General features: G+C 42.9%; 1 protein-coding gene across 2 annotated transcripts; it reads right to left on the bottom strand.

The window, feature by feature from the left end:
- Positions 1 to 16,482, bottom strand: ppp1r12c (protein phosphatase 1, regulatory subunit 12C). Of its 2 annotated transcripts, none has more exons than XM_026169784.2 (20): positions 16,146 to 16,482; positions 12,691 to 12,865; positions 12,469 to 12,599; positions 12,018 to 12,136; positions 10,777 to 10,936; positions 10,492 to 10,636; positions 10,333 to 10,407; positions 10,174 to 10,247; positions 9,954 to 10,066; positions 9,796 to 9,860; positions 9,248 to 9,378; positions 9,082 to 9,169; positions 8,716 to 8,833; positions 6,299 to 6,417; positions 5,616 to 5,659; positions 4,142 to 4,178; positions 3,842 to 3,955; positions 3,459 to 3,509; positions 2,572 to 2,622; positions 1 to 1,181 (listed from the first exon to the last, which is right to left on the bottom strand). In XM_026169784.2, exons 1-20 carry the CDS (start codon positions 16,334 to 16,336, stop codon positions 1,095 to 1,097), a joined length of 2,088 nt encoding a protein of 695 aa, XP_026025569.1. In that variant the 5' UTR covers positions 16,337 to 16,482; the 3' UTR covers positions 1 to 1,094. The 2 variants fall into 2 exon arrangements, with proteins under 2 accessions (XP_026025569.1, XP_026025570.1); XM_026169785.2 differs by having other exon boundaries at positions 3,851 to 3,955.
- Positions 16,483 to 18,854: the final 2,372 nt, after the last annotated feature.

Here is an 18,854-nt window from a genome sequence, read left to right as displayed (position 1 = left end):
TTCAACATTTAAGCCCATACTGTATTTTATACTCAACAGTGTACACTGCCAAAGCAAAATAGAAATATTACTTACAAATGCATATCGAAAGGCACGGCATCAAAATACAATATAACATGCATTTGTTGTGGTTGGTTTTATCTTTAAAATTGAAGTAAACATTCAAAAACTGACCCATCCGGCCTTCCTGTTGGACAACGGCCGTCTGTCACATGGTGAATACTTAGCTGGGGGTGGGGCTTTCACAAACATCCAGTCAAAAATGGCAAAATAGAACTACGAGTAAAGAACAGTTAAGTTGGAGCATGCGTCCTCCGCCTCCTGAAATACCTGTGTGACAAATATTTTCTGTAAACGTCCCTCTGAACATGAGCTGTGCCTGACGTCCATGATTAGCACCCAAAACTCTCCTGAAGCTGCGACTACACCTTTACATCATGTCCTCAGGACGGCCGGCCCCTGAACATAAATGTTTCACATACATCCAGAGGAGCCGGGAGATGTGCGAATTTGGTCCATCTTCTACAGCAGCCAGCTAAAAACAGAAAGCATCGGCCCAAGACTCGTCCTGAGAAACAACACTGACCGCTTGAGGTTTTCCCCCCAAAAGGACATTAAAAAACAACCGGGGCTGGTTTTTGGCACGTTGACGTTATTTGTGACCACCCCGCACACCTGACTGGCTCTTATGCAAATCTTTCACCCCGTCTAAAAACACACTGAGCTCTCACTGTGCATGGCTTTAAGTCTCTTAATACAAAGTTTCACCAGAGCGAAGCACATTAAAATATTTAATTTCTTTTTTTTTTTAAAAATACAACAATAAAAACTTATTTAAAAAAAAAAATGTGGGAGTGGGAAGCAGGGACATCCTGTCCGTCCACAGGAGGTGAAGTTCAGCTTGGTTTACAGTAGATCTGCCAAAACATAAAAGGCCCAAACACAGACAATAACCCTGAAAATGACGTTACTCCAGTTACTGTTGAAAGTTGTGCAGTGTGTCTCTTCCTCGTTTGTGTCGTCCGTGCTGGACAAAAAAATACATCCTGTAATACTTGTTACGTCCATGGAGGTGAATATTTTCTGTCACAGGTTCATCTCGAGAGTTTGCTAATGACTCGAATCAGAGCGGCGTTCTCATCCTTGAGCCTCTGGTTGTCAGCTCGGAGGTCCCCGAGAACCTGCAGACACATCAGGAGACATCGCTTTAGCCTCAACGCTCTTAGAAAGACGAACTCTGCCTTAAAGAGACAAAACACAGCTGGCCTGATGCACTTCCAATCTACAGGGCATTTCACACGTCTACTGTAGAGATTTACAGCTACTGTAAACAGATTTTTGTAGCCCGTCTTAAACCTCCTTTCATTCTTTAATAAAGACTCAGCGAATCATTAGTTTCATTAAGCGGCAATAAGTTGTTACGTTACCTTTTTCTATCCTTCTAAGCTCCTTCTTTCCCTATTGATTTATCCGGCTGGACATCTGGGCTCCTGGATTGTTTACGTGACCTTAGAAAAATCTGAATCTGTAATCTGAACCACCACAGCCGTGTCACAGTTCAGGACACGAGGGTCCTCGCGGGTCACATGAGTTCAATCATTACGGGAAACTGTGGAGCTCTGCAGAATTTGCTGAGACTGCACAAACACAAGCTTCGACCTCTGGGCTGAAAACGTACGTGTCGAGGTCACAAAACGCTCACAATAGCCAGCGTTACATCAGGAATAATCACGTTTGCAGCCTGCAATAAAAAAAGGCTTCGGTCTTTACGGATAGGTTCCCTCACCCTCGCCAGCTGGGGTCACCGAACTGAACTTCTCGGACTCGTTTGCGTCTTTTGGAGCATTTTTAATGGGATTATCTAACAAATCACATGTTTGCTGACTGATATCTAGAGTTTTATCAGTGTGCTACTCAGCACTAATTAGCAGGTATCCACGTCTGCCTGTTTCACACACGTGAATGCAGCCCGCCAGCTCCGCCCTGCCACCCAAAACAGGGCGGCTACTTCCATCTTCTGATGTAGGTCATTGTAAGAAACGTTTTAGTGGCAACTCCTTCATCCTGCAGAAACGTGTGTGTTATCACATCTGCATTACAAACTGGTCTCACCAGATCTTACAGAGCACAAGAATTCAGCTCCCACCTGCCTACATTACTGACTACACAAGCACGCGTGCCACTCAGTAATGTAGGCAGACGTGACGCATTTTGGGACAAACTTAACTGACTAAAAATACCAGCGTTAGTTTACTGGTTTTATTTTTGTGGGGTTAAAAAAAAAAGAAGTTTATTTTGTTTTCATTGAGCTTTTCATTTACTATCCAGTGAACGCCATTTCTCAGAGGCTCACGCCAAACTTCATACAGCCGCACAAACACATCTCAGTCTCAATAAACTGATGTATCGAAGGATTAAAAGCTTCTAGCTTATGACAGAATAACTGAGCGTGTCACTGCCCACACAGCTCACTGCTTTCGTTTCGATTTGTGTGTCGCAGCCCTAAAGTGGTTCCTATTCTGCTCTCGTTTGTTATCAGTCGGCTTTCAGCTCTGAAGTGAACATCTGTACCTTCAGCTCGTCTTCCAGTTCCCCTGCTTTCCTCTGGAGCTTCAGCTTCTCCTGTGAACAAGAACAGCGGCACATCAAACTGGCTGAAGCAGCCGGAGCAAATGTGTGTGAAACTGAGGTTTCAACCGGGGTTTCACGCACTGCAGAGCCTGCAGAGCTGTTAATGTGCCCCCACACTCTGACCTCATATTTGATCACAACTTCCAAGATAGCTATGAACACAGAAAATACTCAGCCCCCACAGTTTTAACAGGAAATAAAGGCTTAGTTTCATTAGCGTCCCCGTCAGTCACAAATAAGTCTCAAACAACACACTTTAGGAGGGGACAGAAACTGAAAGGTCTCACACTTCAGATGCTTCGGTATCTGAGAACTCAGGAAATGTTCATGTTGACAGAGAAATAAACAGAAAAGGCCGCCAGCATGGAGAGAAGTGAGTGAGTGAGTGGAGAACCTTTCCTGAAGACTCCTTAAAGATATTTTGCAGATGTATCTACAGTTGTCTTGGGTGGCTCAAGACTTTTGCACAGCACCGTAGGTGGCGAGCCTGCATATCTAGACTGACAACATCTAGGAGGCGGATGTGATGTGCCAAGACATGCAGCTTGATGATTTTGTTCCCTGTTGAAAGCTCAAAGCTCTTCTAAAACATTCTGTAAGCACAGACTGGAGGCGCTCTTCCTATTTTATACCTTTTGTGTTTTATTATCCTTTGTTACTGCACCATGTCCATTTTTGTTACGCTCGATTTAATGAATTTATTTTTTTAAGCTTCTGATGGTGTGAATTCTTGAAAAAGATTTTGATCTCAGGGGATTTTCCCAGCTAAAAAAAACAAAACAAAAAGCCAACACCAGCCAACCGCAAACAAGCAAAAAACAACTTACATATCTCTCCAGCTCCAGCAGGGCCGGCCGGTCTGTGCTGCTCTCCTGACTCTGCCACACACAGAAATGATGATTTTATTCAGGTGCACGGATGTAATGTGAGAGCTGATGACAAACTAACAAAATAAAATGTTGCTCTTTTAGCTCGATGTTTTACTCTTGGGCTCTAGAATAGCTTTGCATGATTCACAGCTCAAATAATCTTCATCTTATATTCTGGATGTTCCTGTCATTTAGAGCATCGGCGTCTCGCTGTGACTTTGAAGCCTAGTTCTGGTTTCCTCTGCTTACTTTGGCTGACACGATGGCAAAGCCCAGAGAGCACGTCCCTGTTTTTAAATAACACCTCACACGCTGCTTAAATGTCAGAGGCATCAGCAAACCTGCCCAACCTGTCGGAGTCTCTCCAGCTCCACTTTGTTTTGGCTGAGCTGCAGCTCCATCTCCTGCAGCTTCTCCTTCAGAGACACATTCTCCTGCAGCATCTTGAAGTACAGCTGAAGGGAAACACAACACATTAGTGAAGGATTTGCAAGAAAATACAAGTGTGTGTTTGTTTCAGGTGACCAGGTGGAAACAGTTGGTTGAGGTTTCAGTCTGTGGTCCTGGATTTAGTGAGCTACATATCGGTTTCAGCCTTGAGGCTGGTTTTCTGGTGTGTGTGGTGAAGGTCGGCTACGTACCGGTCTATAATCAGATGCATCTGACAGCTGACTCCCACTGCAGAGACACATAAGAGAGATCCCTCCATGATATCAAAACACATCACAAATCGTATGGACCTTGTTCTCTGAATGCAGGAACACAATCGAGTAAATCAGAGGAGAAACCAAAGAAAGAAAGAGGCAAGTCTTAGATGGTCTGGACTCGTGGATGTAGAGGCAAAGATGGCGTTGCGAAGCAAGAGAAGCAAACCAAAGAGAAGATTCGTGGAAGCGAAGGAGGACAGAGGAGAAGCCAAGTGAACGGACCAGATGATCACTCCAAAAGGGAGCCGCCGAACGAAGGAGGAACGAAGTTTTGCGACACTGCTGCACTCATGATTTGTGCCTTTCAGTGAATTTGTCTGTTTTTAAATGGTTAATAAACAGTGCTGGGTGTACGTGACGTGATCGTTTCTCAGGACAAGCCAGACAAGGTTTAAAGACCGCTCCCCTAACAACAGGTTCTATGGCATGTCTGAAATCACTAAAATATGAAGAAAAGCAAACCCCCACAAATAAACAAGCAAAAAAAGAAATTATTTTCCATCTGCTTTTTCTACTAAGGCGTGCGTCGGTAACCTTCCCTATCAAAAGAGCCATTTTTGCTCCTCCTACCAAACAACGGGAGGAAAAAAGCAGCGCACACGGTGACGGGCGACCAATCATCAAAAAGGGAAAAGAAGCAGAACCAGCAAAAGTCAGGGGAATAAAATGACAAAAGCAGGAAAATGACAGCTTTGTGTAAAATTTCTAAGATCTGACCTCAATATTTATACGCTCTAATCATTTACTCATATTCAGAGCAAGATGCAGATCAACAAGATTGTATGAACAACAAAAAAAAAGGGTAAAGAAAAGGATGCACATGCACTTCAAATATTAATCTGCTAATTTTAGCGTTCGTTAAAGAGGCAGCGGTGAGGACTTTATTTCAGGTAAGGCTCACTTGACAATCCTGCTGGCTGTGTCACATCACAGTGGCGTAATTTCTTTTATCTCATTTATAATTATTTAGGCGCAGCATCGAGGAATGTGTCACACCGGGCGAATTATTCCCTCCCGCCTCAAACAGGCGTCGCTGTAAAACTACTGAGTCTAGAAAAGATCGTATTCTCTCTGCCTAATCCTCCTCCTAAATGACATCCATCATTTAATCTTGTTCACACTGAACAAATCTGCTCCTGGACGGGTGTGAACGCGTTGTTTGGAGAACCAAAACATTTCAGGATCTCACCAAATCATCAACAATTCAAAACCAGCAGAAATGCCAGTTCACAGTCAGAGAATACAGCTCATTACATCTGAAATGCAGACATTTATTTCAGACATCAGGATCAAAAGCGGGAAAAAAATATAGAGATGCATGAAATAAATGTACAGAAAACAAATTATTTCATTCGCACGTGTGTGAAATAAAAGAAATGCATGACACACAAGAATGAATGAGACTCACAGGGTTGTACTGTTTTTATCATCTGGATGAACGTTGTCCTCGTTCTGCAAAACAAGATATTCACAGTTAAGACTTCAACAACCGACTAATATCCATCTTGTTTCATATAAATGAGATTCGAATGCAAACATTCACACATTACAGCAGCAGGATGTTTATTTCTTTTATTAAAAACAGCCTGCTTCCCCGAAGCTGCTGTTTCTGACACAACAGGAAGTAGCCCAGATGTGCTCATGACTCGAGGCAGTTGCCTCATTCGCTCACTGCTCTAAACCCTTATCAGCTCGCCTGGTCGTCGCATTTATCTTGAGCTACCGAGCTGCAGGTTTTCGATGCGCTAATACACGATCTATTGCTATCACACAGTCTCCTCTATTTAAGCGTCTCTGAGCTTTTGTGCTGGAATATCTTGTCTTCAAGACACTCAGGATGGGGCGCACAGTGCCAGGTTATAAAAGTCAACAGGTGGCCGGCCTAAGCGCCACAAAGACCGTGGCGCACACCTGACGATGTGACGTCAAACTCACATGATGTCTACAGTACAGGATCTAAAATGGCTTTGCTCACTGTTTGTTTATGTCTTGAGTTACACAATGACTCATAAGGTTGCCCTCTCACCAACTTCAGTGCTGTGGAAAACAGGAAGGAAGACTGGGAAATTACTTTATCTGCACCGCTCTCACCTCTTCCCCCGGCTTAACGACGCCGGTGGAGCGTCTTTCCCTCCTCACTCTCCGTCTGTCCTTTGCTTGCAGACGCTTGTCTCCCTCCGGCTCCTCCTGCTTCACCTGTGGGTCTGTGTCTGAAACACAAGGAGGTCAACAGAAAACGCTCGTGAGGCGTGTGGAGTTCAGGCAGAGGCATCGTAGCGATGCATAAACGTAGATTCGTTTCCAAATGAAACTTGGCGCCATAGCTGCCTTATCTTTGCCTCCTGGCTTCATCTCAGATCACTGCACGTCGAGGCTTGTGAGGAATGAGTTCAGACAACACAAACTGCTGGTTTGGGCTTTGAACTGAATGTTCTTGCAACTTAACTTTAAAAACTGATTTTGCTTCATCATATCAGATGGTGAACTGCACCAAAAACCCCCCACAAAACACGGGTGGAGCGTGCTGAGTGATAAAAGTACGATAAATGGGTCAGATGGTTTCTACCGCAGCTCAATGAGTTTGAGTATGCAGTAGCCGCCCTATCTACCCATAGAAACACAGCACAAGCAGCACTAGCCTTCGCAGTATGTGAGAAACCATCATTTCCTTTAAGACGCTGCCCTTAAGAGCACTCCACCCAAAAGCTGCCTCATATGTCACTTATATTGTGGGAGTCTTACTGTAAACAGAGGCGATGTAAGACTTCCAGCCACACAAACAGCAAACGCGTATGGTGGGTTTCGCCATGCTCAGGTAGTTTCCAAGTATTTCACTTTGAGTTTTTTAAGGAGTCTTTAAATATTTTAAAGATATTTTAACCAATAAATCAGGACTCAGCGGTGGGACTGCTGAGTCTGGCTGATTTTCCCTGTAACTCGTTGCGTTCGGTGCACCTCTGTGCTGCTTGTTGTCCTAAATGAACTGCTCCCTGGAAACCCTGTAACATATGGTACAAGCTACACCCTCCCACAGGCTCCAACCTGACCCACTGGATGGCCTTTGAAAAATGTGAAAATTGAAAATAATGACACAAATGTTAGACTGACTGTATTTTTGCCATTACTTTTATTAACTAGTGTTATTATTAAATTAAACTGAGAAGCTCCTGCTGTTTCGTTGTTGTTTGTCTTTCCAGTGAATGGGTCCGTGGGTACAAACAAACAAACGTTTTCTGTTAGTTAAAACTATTTTTTTGTGTTGGTTTTATTGTAAACAGGATAGAGTCTGAGTGTTGAGACTTTTTCCTGCAACCTTTAGCACACAGTGCCCACGCTGATGCGCTTCTTTTATTTCCTGCAACACCATTTCTTTATAATGTGTATAAACTGAAATGCATTTTTGCAAATCGCATTTATTTTTCTTAAGCAATTAAATGTGTAACTAAACCTGTTAACACTAAAAGAAGACGACACAAGTTGCAGATGTTTGTATACAGTAGCTTTACTGGTATGACCTACTTAAGCTCAAACTAGGGTCATACGTGGCCTGCGGTCTAAAATTAGTTTTACACCCCTAACCGAACAGTCGTAGCTGGACTTCTGACCTGATTTTCAGTTTTTCTCAGACTCATATTCATCTTTGACTACAGACTGCATATTAAAGATGGACACAGCCACCGTGATGTCACAGTTGTGAAGTCGCGAGCCTGGCATTTTGATCATGTGGGTGTGATCATGGCGACATATATCTGACCGTGCCGTACATGCAGGTGCAGAGAACAGACATCCTACTCCAGAATCCGAGCTATCGGTTGCTTCACCTGCATAACACGCATACCTGAATGTTTAAACAATCCTGAGGAGGGACGCCGGCAGGAAAGCAGCAGTTGGAAAAAGACTAATGCTGAAAAGTCAGCAAGATTCTTACATTTGAAGTGACAAGTTAACAGCTGTTCTTACACTTTGGGTATTAAATATTCATATGATGATTCTACGTTTAAGTTTTAAAAGTTAACTGATCTGACAGATTAGATGCAATGACTGTATCTGCTGAAAAAGAGGAAGCGAAAGCACTGCCAGAAATATTCAGACAGGACGAGCAGACACAAGTCGGACTCACTAAGAAACTTGTGACTGACCCAATAAAGTCGTCTATGTTAAAGTTTACAGAAGTCAAGTGATAAATGGTTTCATGTTCCCCATACGCTTTCATACAACGTGGCTTCTTTTTACAACCAAATGAGGCGCCCCCTGTTGGCGATTCGTAAAAACACAGGATTAAGTCACGTCCCCTTTCAGGCTGTATACACACCAGCTCCCTCGGTTTTAACAGAACTTGGAAGATAATTCTGACATTGCTGATCGCAGATGTGCCGCACTTCTTTGGTTTAATTCCTTTTTAAACTTTGGTGCTACACAGACACACAACAATAACTTTTATAGTGAAAATTATGAAATTCTTCTGAATTTATCCAGTTTTTGGGTTCTTAGCTGTCTGTGTCACTCACCTCTTTCTGCAGTCGTGATGGTGACGAGGGGGCTGACCGGCTGGATGGTTCGAGGTGAAGAATCGCCAGATTTAGCCACACACTTCTCAGCTTCTTTGAGGTCCGTTAGAGTCACACCCTGCATGCACAGAGCACAAACAAAACCGCCAAGAGGAATTAAAAACATTGCAGTACACTGCTGCTAACTCAGCACTGGTGCAGCAGTGTGATGCTCTTAAAATCATCCTAGTAAATTATTCACTCTTCCCCAAACTGTGTTCAAATGTTTAATTATCACGGGCGTCTGCACGCTTTTTACAGGGACTGTTAACAAAAAAATAACAAAAAACTGAATAGCATGTACTGAATCTGGATAAGAAGTATTACCTGTGTGGGGCGGCGAGTCTGCCGCAACAGCTTAGAGCGAGCTTTCCTCTGAGACTCTGACTCTTCGTCTCTCGCTGGGGCCTGGAATCTAAACACACAAACGACTTCCCTCATCAGACACTTTTCAAAGCATTTTCACTGTTAGTAAAGTGTTTGTTTCTCTTACTTGCGCCTGTCAGCGTTGGGAGCGTTGGGACTATCTGCGGCAGCGTCCTTCGTCTGAGGGGTGGGTTGTACTCTGGCAGTGCGGCTCGCCTTGTCCTGCTCCTTCTCCTCCTCTTGTTTATTTGTTGGTGTCTGGATCACATAGGAGAGAAGAAAAAAGGACAACGGATTATATGTCACCATTTCAGAATCAGATTTATGACCCGAGTGAAAAAATAAAAAACGCTAATATCAGCATGTGTTGAAATGTATTCTTTGTTTTTTTACTTGGCATGCTTATCCTTCATTGGGGGGGGGGGACCCAGCCTCAGGTATGAATCAGAGAAACTGCATTCTTTTGCACTCCAGCCTTGCATGCTGCTGCTTGCTCAGCACAAGCTTCAGCTTTGAATAAGTAGTTTCAATAAACTAGTTTTGGGCTCATTTAAAAGCAGTAGCACAACTCTTTACTGCAACATGTTTTATCATATCTGATCACATGCGCTACACACCATTACCTAACACCTGCTGAAAATGAAACATCCTGTAAGATAAACTCTGATTTTTTACCTTGTCGGCCGGAGTGACAGCAGACGTCGCACTCTCTGTATCGGGACTGGAGACAGTTGAGCTTTCTGCACAAAAACAGGAATCGGCATCATTCACTACAATCAGCACACTGATGCTGATTTACAGAGCATGCAGTACTCATGACCAGGGAGGTTTACCGGGGCTGCTCTCTTTCTCCTCGCTCAGGTCCAAGCCTCCTGAAATGCCCCGCTCCTTAGACTGGTCTTGTAAAGTCATCTTTTCTCTGCTGCTCATCCTGCACACCGAGCTCCTGCAGGTACAATAAGGGAGACACAAGTCACGTGGCAATTTGTAACTTTTGCTTTGAAACGAAAGAATTTTTATTTAATTCTGGATAAGAAACAGATGATTATTAACCTCCGCCGCTTGTTTTGTGCATTCGTAGCGTTGGACCCCGGTTGCCTGTCCAATACTGACCTCTCATTAAGCCACTATGAAAGAAAAAGAGAGGCACAATCAAGAAACCCAAACTACCAGATTACATAAATGCACAATATGAGGTAAAGACAAACTTACATTGGCTTGTTTTTGAGATAATTCCTCCAGGAGCTCTGAAACGCTTTCATCAGCAACATCAAATGGGGTCTGACCCTAAAAGTATTCAAGCAAACTGTTAAAGAGGCTGACTAGATGAATTCGATGCAGGAAGATAAGTTTTCTTTATCCGGGACTCACCCCTTTGCTGCGAGCTTCCATATTGCACAGCTGTTCAGCCAGGATGCGACAGGCCTCCCCCTGACCCCAGTGAGCTGCAGCATGGAGGGGTGTCCAGCCATCAAAGTCCACAGCTGACACATCCAGCCCGCACTGACAGAGTATCCTGGAACAGCAAAGGAAGATATAAAGTCAAACTACTGAATAGAAGAAGAGCACAGTCCAGACAAACACCTACCCTCACTTAAAATCTGATTTTAAGCTTAATGTCAAAGATCTACAACACAATAAGTCAGAAATGTTTACTTCAGGGCCTCGAGGTAGCCTTTGGCTGCAGCCACGTGCAGCGGGGTGGCTCCAGTCTTTGGGTGTCGCACGTCAGCAGGCAGGCCCTCAGTCAGCCACGTGCGGGCGTCTGCCATGATTTGCTCCTCCTCCCGACGTTTAGCTGACTCCACGTCCACACCTGAATAAACACACAATGTCAAATTAACGTGTTTCCTGTTTTTTTTATGAATTTCTGTCTAAAGATTGGAGGACTTGTCATCCTAGCGTCTTAGCTCTAAAGCTAAATCCTCAAGTGTCCAGCCTATAACTTTGAAATTAAGTCCCATTACCATCTAGGATGAACGCCATCCGCATACACGCATCACACACATGTACAAAAAAGGCAACCACCGAGAAACAAAGTTTCCAGTTTTTTCACATTTTAGCCAGCACCACTAACAGAAACATGTATGGGCCATAACTGGGCCAAGTCAAGTTTGAATGCAGTTGCAGCTGTTAAAGTTCCATTGATGAGAAATAAGTTGATTAAAGTTTCAGACACACAAACATACAAGTCACCCTCCAATAAAAAGCACAAATCATAACCATTCAACTTTGTCCTTTAAAAGCTGCCACTTTGTACTGTGAAACTCAGCTTCCTGCTACATGCGGAGCTCTCCCAGGAAAGAAACATCACTGGATCTCCTCCGCTTTGCTGAATAAAAACATTTTAACTTTAGCTTCACTTTGCGGAGCCGAATTTGGTGACTGGGGAAGATGGAGCGTGATGAAAATCATGCTCAGCACTGCACTTCAGATCTTTTGTGGGAAATGTTCTCCCTCTGAGAGTTTCAGAAGAACTAATGCTGTAAGTGTGATAGTAGTGGATGAATTAATAATGTCAGGAGAGCTTAATTGATGAAAATGCTTCTGGTTGCGCTCCTGACCTGATACACTGACTTATTTTTCTGAAGACCCCTGTTTGGTCACTGGATTGTAGCTGCAGAAACAACATCTGTGACCAGCAACATTCCTTAACATGAAGATGAGGTCACCTCCAGCCCGTTGATGGAGATGACCTTAGTTGTCAACATGGTGCTACTCAGTACATAAACTGTCACAAAATGTATGCCACGCAAAATCCTTATCACAAAGCTCACTAATGGCACCTGCTGCATGCACATGACCGTGTCTCACACCGTTTGGATGCAAAAGGAACAGCTCCAGAACTTTGATTGCACAAAGAAACGCCTTCCAACTACACACAGAAAAAGACTTACCGTGTCTCCGAGTGTAACTCTGAAGTAGGGACTCAGTGGTTTCATCCAGAGCAATGTCCGCAGGAACATCACCATCACAGTTCACAGCAGTGAGAGAAGCACCTTCCTGCAGGAGGAACCTGACAAAACAAACATGGAGGTAGAGACGATTCATTTAACCTCAGAAGGCCAACACAATGACCTTTAAACAGACGACTTCTGGTCATGTTATCGGTGTTTGTGGCGCATGCACATTGGAACAAAACACTTAGTCACTGAAATGACACTGAAATGATAAAATGGAAAAAAGTTTTCTTTCTCTAAATGTGAGCTGTGTGTGTGCTGGCACAGCCCACTCATGCTTCATCCGCCAAACATGATAACAATGTTTGTATTGTTGACTGCAGAAAGACTGGCACTGAAGCTACACACACACAGAAGCAAAGCTGCTGTGTTCTGCTATTGTACACACTCTGTGATGTCAGCGTGGCCGCAGGAGGCAGCAACATGTAGCGCCGTCCATCCCTCATTGTCAACCTGGTTCACACTGGCACCCAGCTCCAAAAGGAAGGTCACAATTTCTATGCTGCCGTCTATGCAGGCCTGTGTCAGAGGAGAGGAAAAAAAAAATTACGAAACTGCACAATTTTTTATTCACGAGCCAATAAAACCTCAGGGGGAGAAACTGCTTCACCTGGTGTAGAGCAGTGATCCCGTCTGCATTGGAGCAGTTAATAATTGCTGCTGTATCCTCGCCATTCCTTCTTTTAGTCTGTTTGGCCTCCTCCAAAATCACCTTGGCCTCCTCCGTGTCTCCGCTGGCACAGGCTGCGAGAAACTCAGCAGCAATATCAAATTTCACCTTTTTCCTGAAAACAGAGGAGACAGGCAGCTGCATGAATTCACTATTCAGCTCTTATACACACCATACAGACCAAACTCACAATGAAATACACGCTGTAAGGGAAACTATGATCGTTTCAAGTAAACCGAAATGTGTAGGTGCAAACCGAAAAATGAAAGTTTTGATGTAGAACTGAATGAATGTAACTGAACACTGCAACAAAAGAGACCTCAACAACTGAGCTAGGTGGTGTAAACGCAGTGCACTGATCAACAGAAGGACACCACCTGTGTGAAACAAAATGTAGTGGGTGTTGATTGTACCGAGCTTTCTCATCAGGCCAAAATAAACTGTAAACTGTGCTGCTACTGTTATGGATTTGTGACTGGCTATATAAGCCATACGCAGCAACTTAAAACTGATGGCTTGTTGGGCCGATGCAGCTGGGAGTTTTTGATTTTTTACAATTTTACGATCTACAAGAACTAAAAGAGTTGATTGAATGACAAGGTATGTCATAATAAATGTGCGGAAGGGGCGAATATTGTGAAATTCTCACAGTGACGCATCTATAAAAATTTACAACCAAACCCAACTGAATACAAGTCCGTTGTATACTTTCAGGACCCACGCAAACTCTGACAGACCCTACAACTTATCCCTCACATCCTTGTAAGACTAACAGAGAAATACCCACTGAAAAACTTCCACAAGATTTCTTGGGGACTATTTTCAGGTGCGTATGAATAAAGTTATTGTCTGTATAGGCTTTTAGTCATCCAGATCAGGGTCATCTAAGGAGCTTGGAAAGAAAAGCGACTGGACTTCTTAAAGTTTCTTGAGAATGTTTCATCTCTCATCTGACAAGTGTCTTCAGTACTACAACACACAGCTGTAGGTCAAAACTGTGACACCTGATGGAGAGAAATAATCCTTTCTGATCTTGCATCACCGCTAAATCATTAATGGGAAACGCTGCAACTTGGGATGTGTTTTGTCTTACTACTTTATTTAATCTACGGTCTCGGTTATGTATTGCGGTATATCACAGATCTAATAATGTTTTATCAGAAACATTGTAACTAAACATCCCCCCCGCCAAATTTTTGATCCTTTTTTTCCAGGATCTTTTGACAATGGCAACACATTTGTATTATATCAGCCTCAATTTGTTAAACAAATGTGCCTTCAATAAACTGGCAAAGGCCTTTTTGTGTCTGTCATCATAAATACTGACCTTTGTTTCCATCGTCAATATTCATAATGTTGCATCATCTCAGACGGACAACTAGGCAATAACTACTCAAATACTATGATTAGCATTAGGCTCTTTAACTTGAAACTGGCTCATTAAAGGTCGTCTGGATAAAAACAACCACTGCAAATCGTATAAGTTATAGCAGGCTGGAAAACAACGAAAGGAACTAGAAAGTGCATTTTCTGAAGAAACTGCAGTGTGAATGCTTGAATCTGAATGTATGCATTGAAATGAAATAATTACTGAATTTAAGTTAAAAATTTTGAATGAGATAAAAAAAAAAAACCCGAATTTAACCTGAAAACAAAAGTGCTGAACTGCTAAAAGCTGAAGGTTACACAGAAGAAGAAGTTGGAAAAAAGCTGAAAATGTTTTAATTGTAAATTAGAAAAACCTAAGAAATGAGAAAAGAACATTTAGAGTCAGAAAACATCTGAAAGAATATTAAAAGGTCATATTCTTTGAATCACTGAATGACTAAAATGTGATCCCTCCACTTGGACCCACACAGTTTAAAAAGTTTACATCTCTGAGCTTTGAAAGACAAGATGTTGGAAAAAGAACAACGATGGCGACGTTTTGAGGGTAAAATGATGGCTTTAACACTGTGGACACAGCAGCAGTTGAAAGAGAAGTGTTTAAGATGAATCTTGGCAGAGTGAGAGAGAGCTCGTTAAGCAGGCAGGTGTGAGCCTGGTTGCTATAGTGACCGCACCCAATGGCTCCATACACACGGACACAGACATGCACCTCACTTTTGCTGCTTAAAATGAACAGAAAAGTCAGGCCGAAACAAATCGTTCCCAAATGAAAAGTAAAAGTCGTATTGACAAAATTCTTTCACTGTGAGCGACAGCAATGTCTAGTCTACCAAATTCTCAGTTTTCATGTCTGTGGAGTTTATTATATGGACGTGGTGACAGTGGAAAGACACCATGCTCTTCTGATTTTCAAACGAACCTTCTGAGCCATTTTAACATTAGAGTCTATGGAAGAGTTGGAGGGAGGAGGCTGTGCATTGGTGACATTTATGAAAGAACCATAACACCTAGTACAATAGTAAACACATTGGATGAAAGAGGACAGCCATGGCTACGTTTTGAGGGTAAAATCATACCTGTAGAGCAAACGCTGCGGACACAGCAGCAGTTTTAAAAAAGATTTTAAGATTATTTTTTTTGCTCCTCTCACTCTAGCAGTTGAGCTGCCTCACTCTAGCCCCAACATTCCGTCCCATACACACCCATTATAAACTCTGAAACGGGTGAAAAAACATCATGAAACTTAAACTGGAACTGAAGAAAAAGTATAATAGATATTGAAAAGATAAATGCAAGTTGAATAGTTGAATGTCTTGTCTTCGTTTTAAAGTTTGAATGGTGGCTCTATGTCAATGTATGTGGAAGTAGTAAGAGTTTAAAAATGAGTAAGTTGAATGAGGATTTGAAGGGTCTCCCCATTGAAATACATTATAAATTTTTGTTGAATAAAGTTGAATAAAATTAAAAATATAAATGTTAAAAATATGAAAAATGGAAGCAGTGTTGTCCAAAAGAATAGGAATCTAACGGTGTTGGAATGGTTTTTCTAAGTTGAACGGTTTTGAAGGAGTAGGATTACAAAAAACGTACGGAATACAGAATAAAATATAATAATAATAATAAAGATTACAACAACAATACTGTGAATGCTTTTCAAGCATTCACACTAATTATGATATATGCGCTTTAAAATAGGAGATTTTAGACCATCTCAGACCAGCAGTGGTGGGACTGATGGAAATAAAAACCTTCACCTAAGACACTTGGCTAGCTAGCTACCGCTCACAGCAAATTCCGGCCTCTGAAAGTATGCATGGCAACAAATAAACATTAAAATGTTAAATAAAGGACTGTAGAGCGGGCGTGTTTTCTGCTGTGGTGTGATTCTATTATCGAGCCCATCTACAGCCCAAACCCCCGCACAGCATTCCTCCCTCAGCCTATCGTCAGATGTTGGAGCTAAGCTAGCAGGCTGTTAGCCGGTTTGACAGGAGATGTTTCCTGACCGTCGCCTCTCGTCTCCTCCCCCAGATAGCGGCTGGTCCTTCGGCGGGTCGTCGAGCTCGGCCTCGGGCTCCCCTCCTCCGTTCCCGGCATCGCCCCGCCGCCTCAGCCTGGGCACATCTGAGGCTCTGTCGGTGGAGGAGCCGGCCCAGCGCTTCAGCTGCTCCCGCCGCTTGGTCCTCGCGTCTCCCATTTATGCGTCCGCGGAGGACCGTGTTTTTAAAAATAAAACACACACAGAGGCAGCAGCGGCGGACACTCCCTCCATGTGTATGCTTTCACTTCCTGGTTCTCTAGCTCCGGGCTCCGTTCTGCGTAGTAGAATGAGCCTTGGCTCGTGCCCGCGGGCACAAGGAGCGCGCAGAGCTGTGCAGGCCTGCCCCCGTGACGTCACCACCGCTGGTTTCGTTTGCAGCAGGCCCTGGAAAGGAAATACAGAAATAGTTTAATGCTTGGGTACTGTGCAAAGCCATAGCTGGACTGGCCATTGGGCATACCGGGCATTTGCCCGGTGGGCCGCTGGCGATTTTTTGTTTTTATGGGCCGATGGGTTGTTTTTTTTTAGTTTTTTTTTTAGGGTATATATAATGAAAGGTGTTGGATTGGCCAATTGGTCATGATCGACTCTGGGCTGGACCAATTACAGCCGAGGAGGCCGGATGCACCCTCCCCCTTGTTTAGCAATCACGTGATTTTCGCACATTGCATGCCGGGAACTCGTGGCAAAACAATCCAAGTACCGCATCAAATGCAAGCATTTGCAGCACCGCAAAACGTTCATTCTCCGGTTCCAATACCTTCTTGTTTTTTCTTTGCCGCACAACAAAGGAATGTACAAAACAAAAGGAGAAGAATGGAAGAATGACGGTCCGTACAAAGACAGACTCGACGAAAAGACAAAGAAAAGATACGAGGAAAAAATCAAAGGAGTGAAAGGGTCAGACCCTTACGAGCACACAGAGGGACAAAAGACGTCAGCGTGCTGCCCAACTTTCACCACGCTCATATTTATAATTATACGGTTCTTGGAGTGAGTGCATACACTCATGAAGTTTAGTAACTTCAGGTCACTGCAAGAAGCCCAGGTACAGTTTACCGACGGATGGGTGCAGGACCTTGAAATGCACCGTGTAGAACGAAAGACCATCGTACGAACAAAGGTAAATTTACCAGTCTCACAAATCGTCGTCATAAATACACATTCGTTAACCGTTTATTAATAGGACCTTTGAGCTCAATTAATTAGTAGTGGAAATAATTTCTGGTAGCATTACAGAAATGTAGCAGTGACAATAATATTGTATGCTGTAATCGTACTGGGCAATTAGTGATACAAAACAACTGTTTTATCCTGTGAATAAAAGTATATGTTTTTGTCAGTGTACCATGGTAATAACAGAAGCGAAACGCAATATTGTGTCAGGACAATTTACTATTTATGCACAATAAACAAAGAAGCATAGCGCGACAATTTCTGTTCAGCGCCAGACTTGCTTGTAACCTATATCACCAATTATGTTATGAAAATGACGTATTAACTACTACAAAACTCTGACCTTTGTGGGAATGCTTGGAGCAGACTAACCTGTGAGCTGGAGTGTTCTGGGACGTTATATTTGGTATATCCAGACCATCCGTCGGCTCTTACTTCGGAAACATGGCTTAAAAAATTTCTCTTCAACGACGTAATCCGATTAAAAAAAAAAACGATCTCTTTACCCGTCGGCTTCCCGTGGCTGTCATGCGACCGGCTATTGAAGTTAATAATACAACAGCTTCTTGCCATTTTTTGGGTTTATTTTTATCGCTGTGTAACTGAGTTCAATTGAAAGCCTGCGTGCGCTAGTACCTCTTGCCACAAGTTCCCAGAATCCTTTGCGGTTTTACACCTGAATGACGTCACATTGTCAATCTTTATCCTGGTGGGCCGGTCTCTAGTCAAAATGCCCGGGCCGATTTTTTGTCCCAGTCCAGCCTTGTGCAAAGCTGCTGCTGAACTCCCTGACATTGTGGTTTCTCATAGTTCGTTTTAGCCTAATGCTTACTTAATAGTGAGAGGACAAATACTAGAAGCGCTAGAAACACTATGCATGTCACAATTCACACCATCTCAGTTCTATTTAAAAAGCACCAGTTTGTAAAAACCCACCTCAAAACACTCTTTCCAGCACTGTTAGGACCCAATCAGCCATCCCCTATGAGCAAGCACTCTGTGATGATCGGAAGGAAAAAGTCTCTTTTAACAGGAAGAGGCCTTTTGTATAACCAGGCTCAAAAAGGAGTTCATAGAGACAAAAACACAAGAACAAAATACAGAAATTACATACAAACACAGAGGAAGTAAAAAGAGGTGAGTGGAGAAGAAATAGAAATCTTGGCTAGCCCCCCCAACTATGAGCTTTATGTAAAGATTTAAGCCTGATTTTAAATTAGAGAGGCCCTGAATTCAAACCGGGACCACAGTAGAGGGGTCTGATAGCTGAAGGCTCTGCATTTTACGCTCTCTACTTTTAGAAACTCTAGAAACCAGAAGTAAGCCTACACTTTGAAAAGTGAAGGCAAGGCAAGTTTATTTATATAGCACAATTCAACAACAAGGTGATTCAAAGTGCTTTACAGAGACATTAAAAAACAAAAACAAATAAAAAGCATGATTTAAAATTGATTAAAAAAACAGTAGATAAAACCAGAACAGTAGATAAAATCAGTAG

The sequence above is a fragment of the Astatotilapia calliptera genome, chromosome 6 (genome assembly GCF_964374335.1).
Source record: "Astatotilapia calliptera chromosome 6, fAstCal68.1, whole genome shotgun sequence".
Taxonomy (NCBI): Eukaryota; Metazoa; Chordata; class Actinopteri; order Cichliformes; family Cichlidae; genus Astatotilapia; species Astatotilapia calliptera.
Note: the sequence above shows the minus strand (reverse complement) of the source record. Positions and strands in the feature narration are given on the sequence as shown.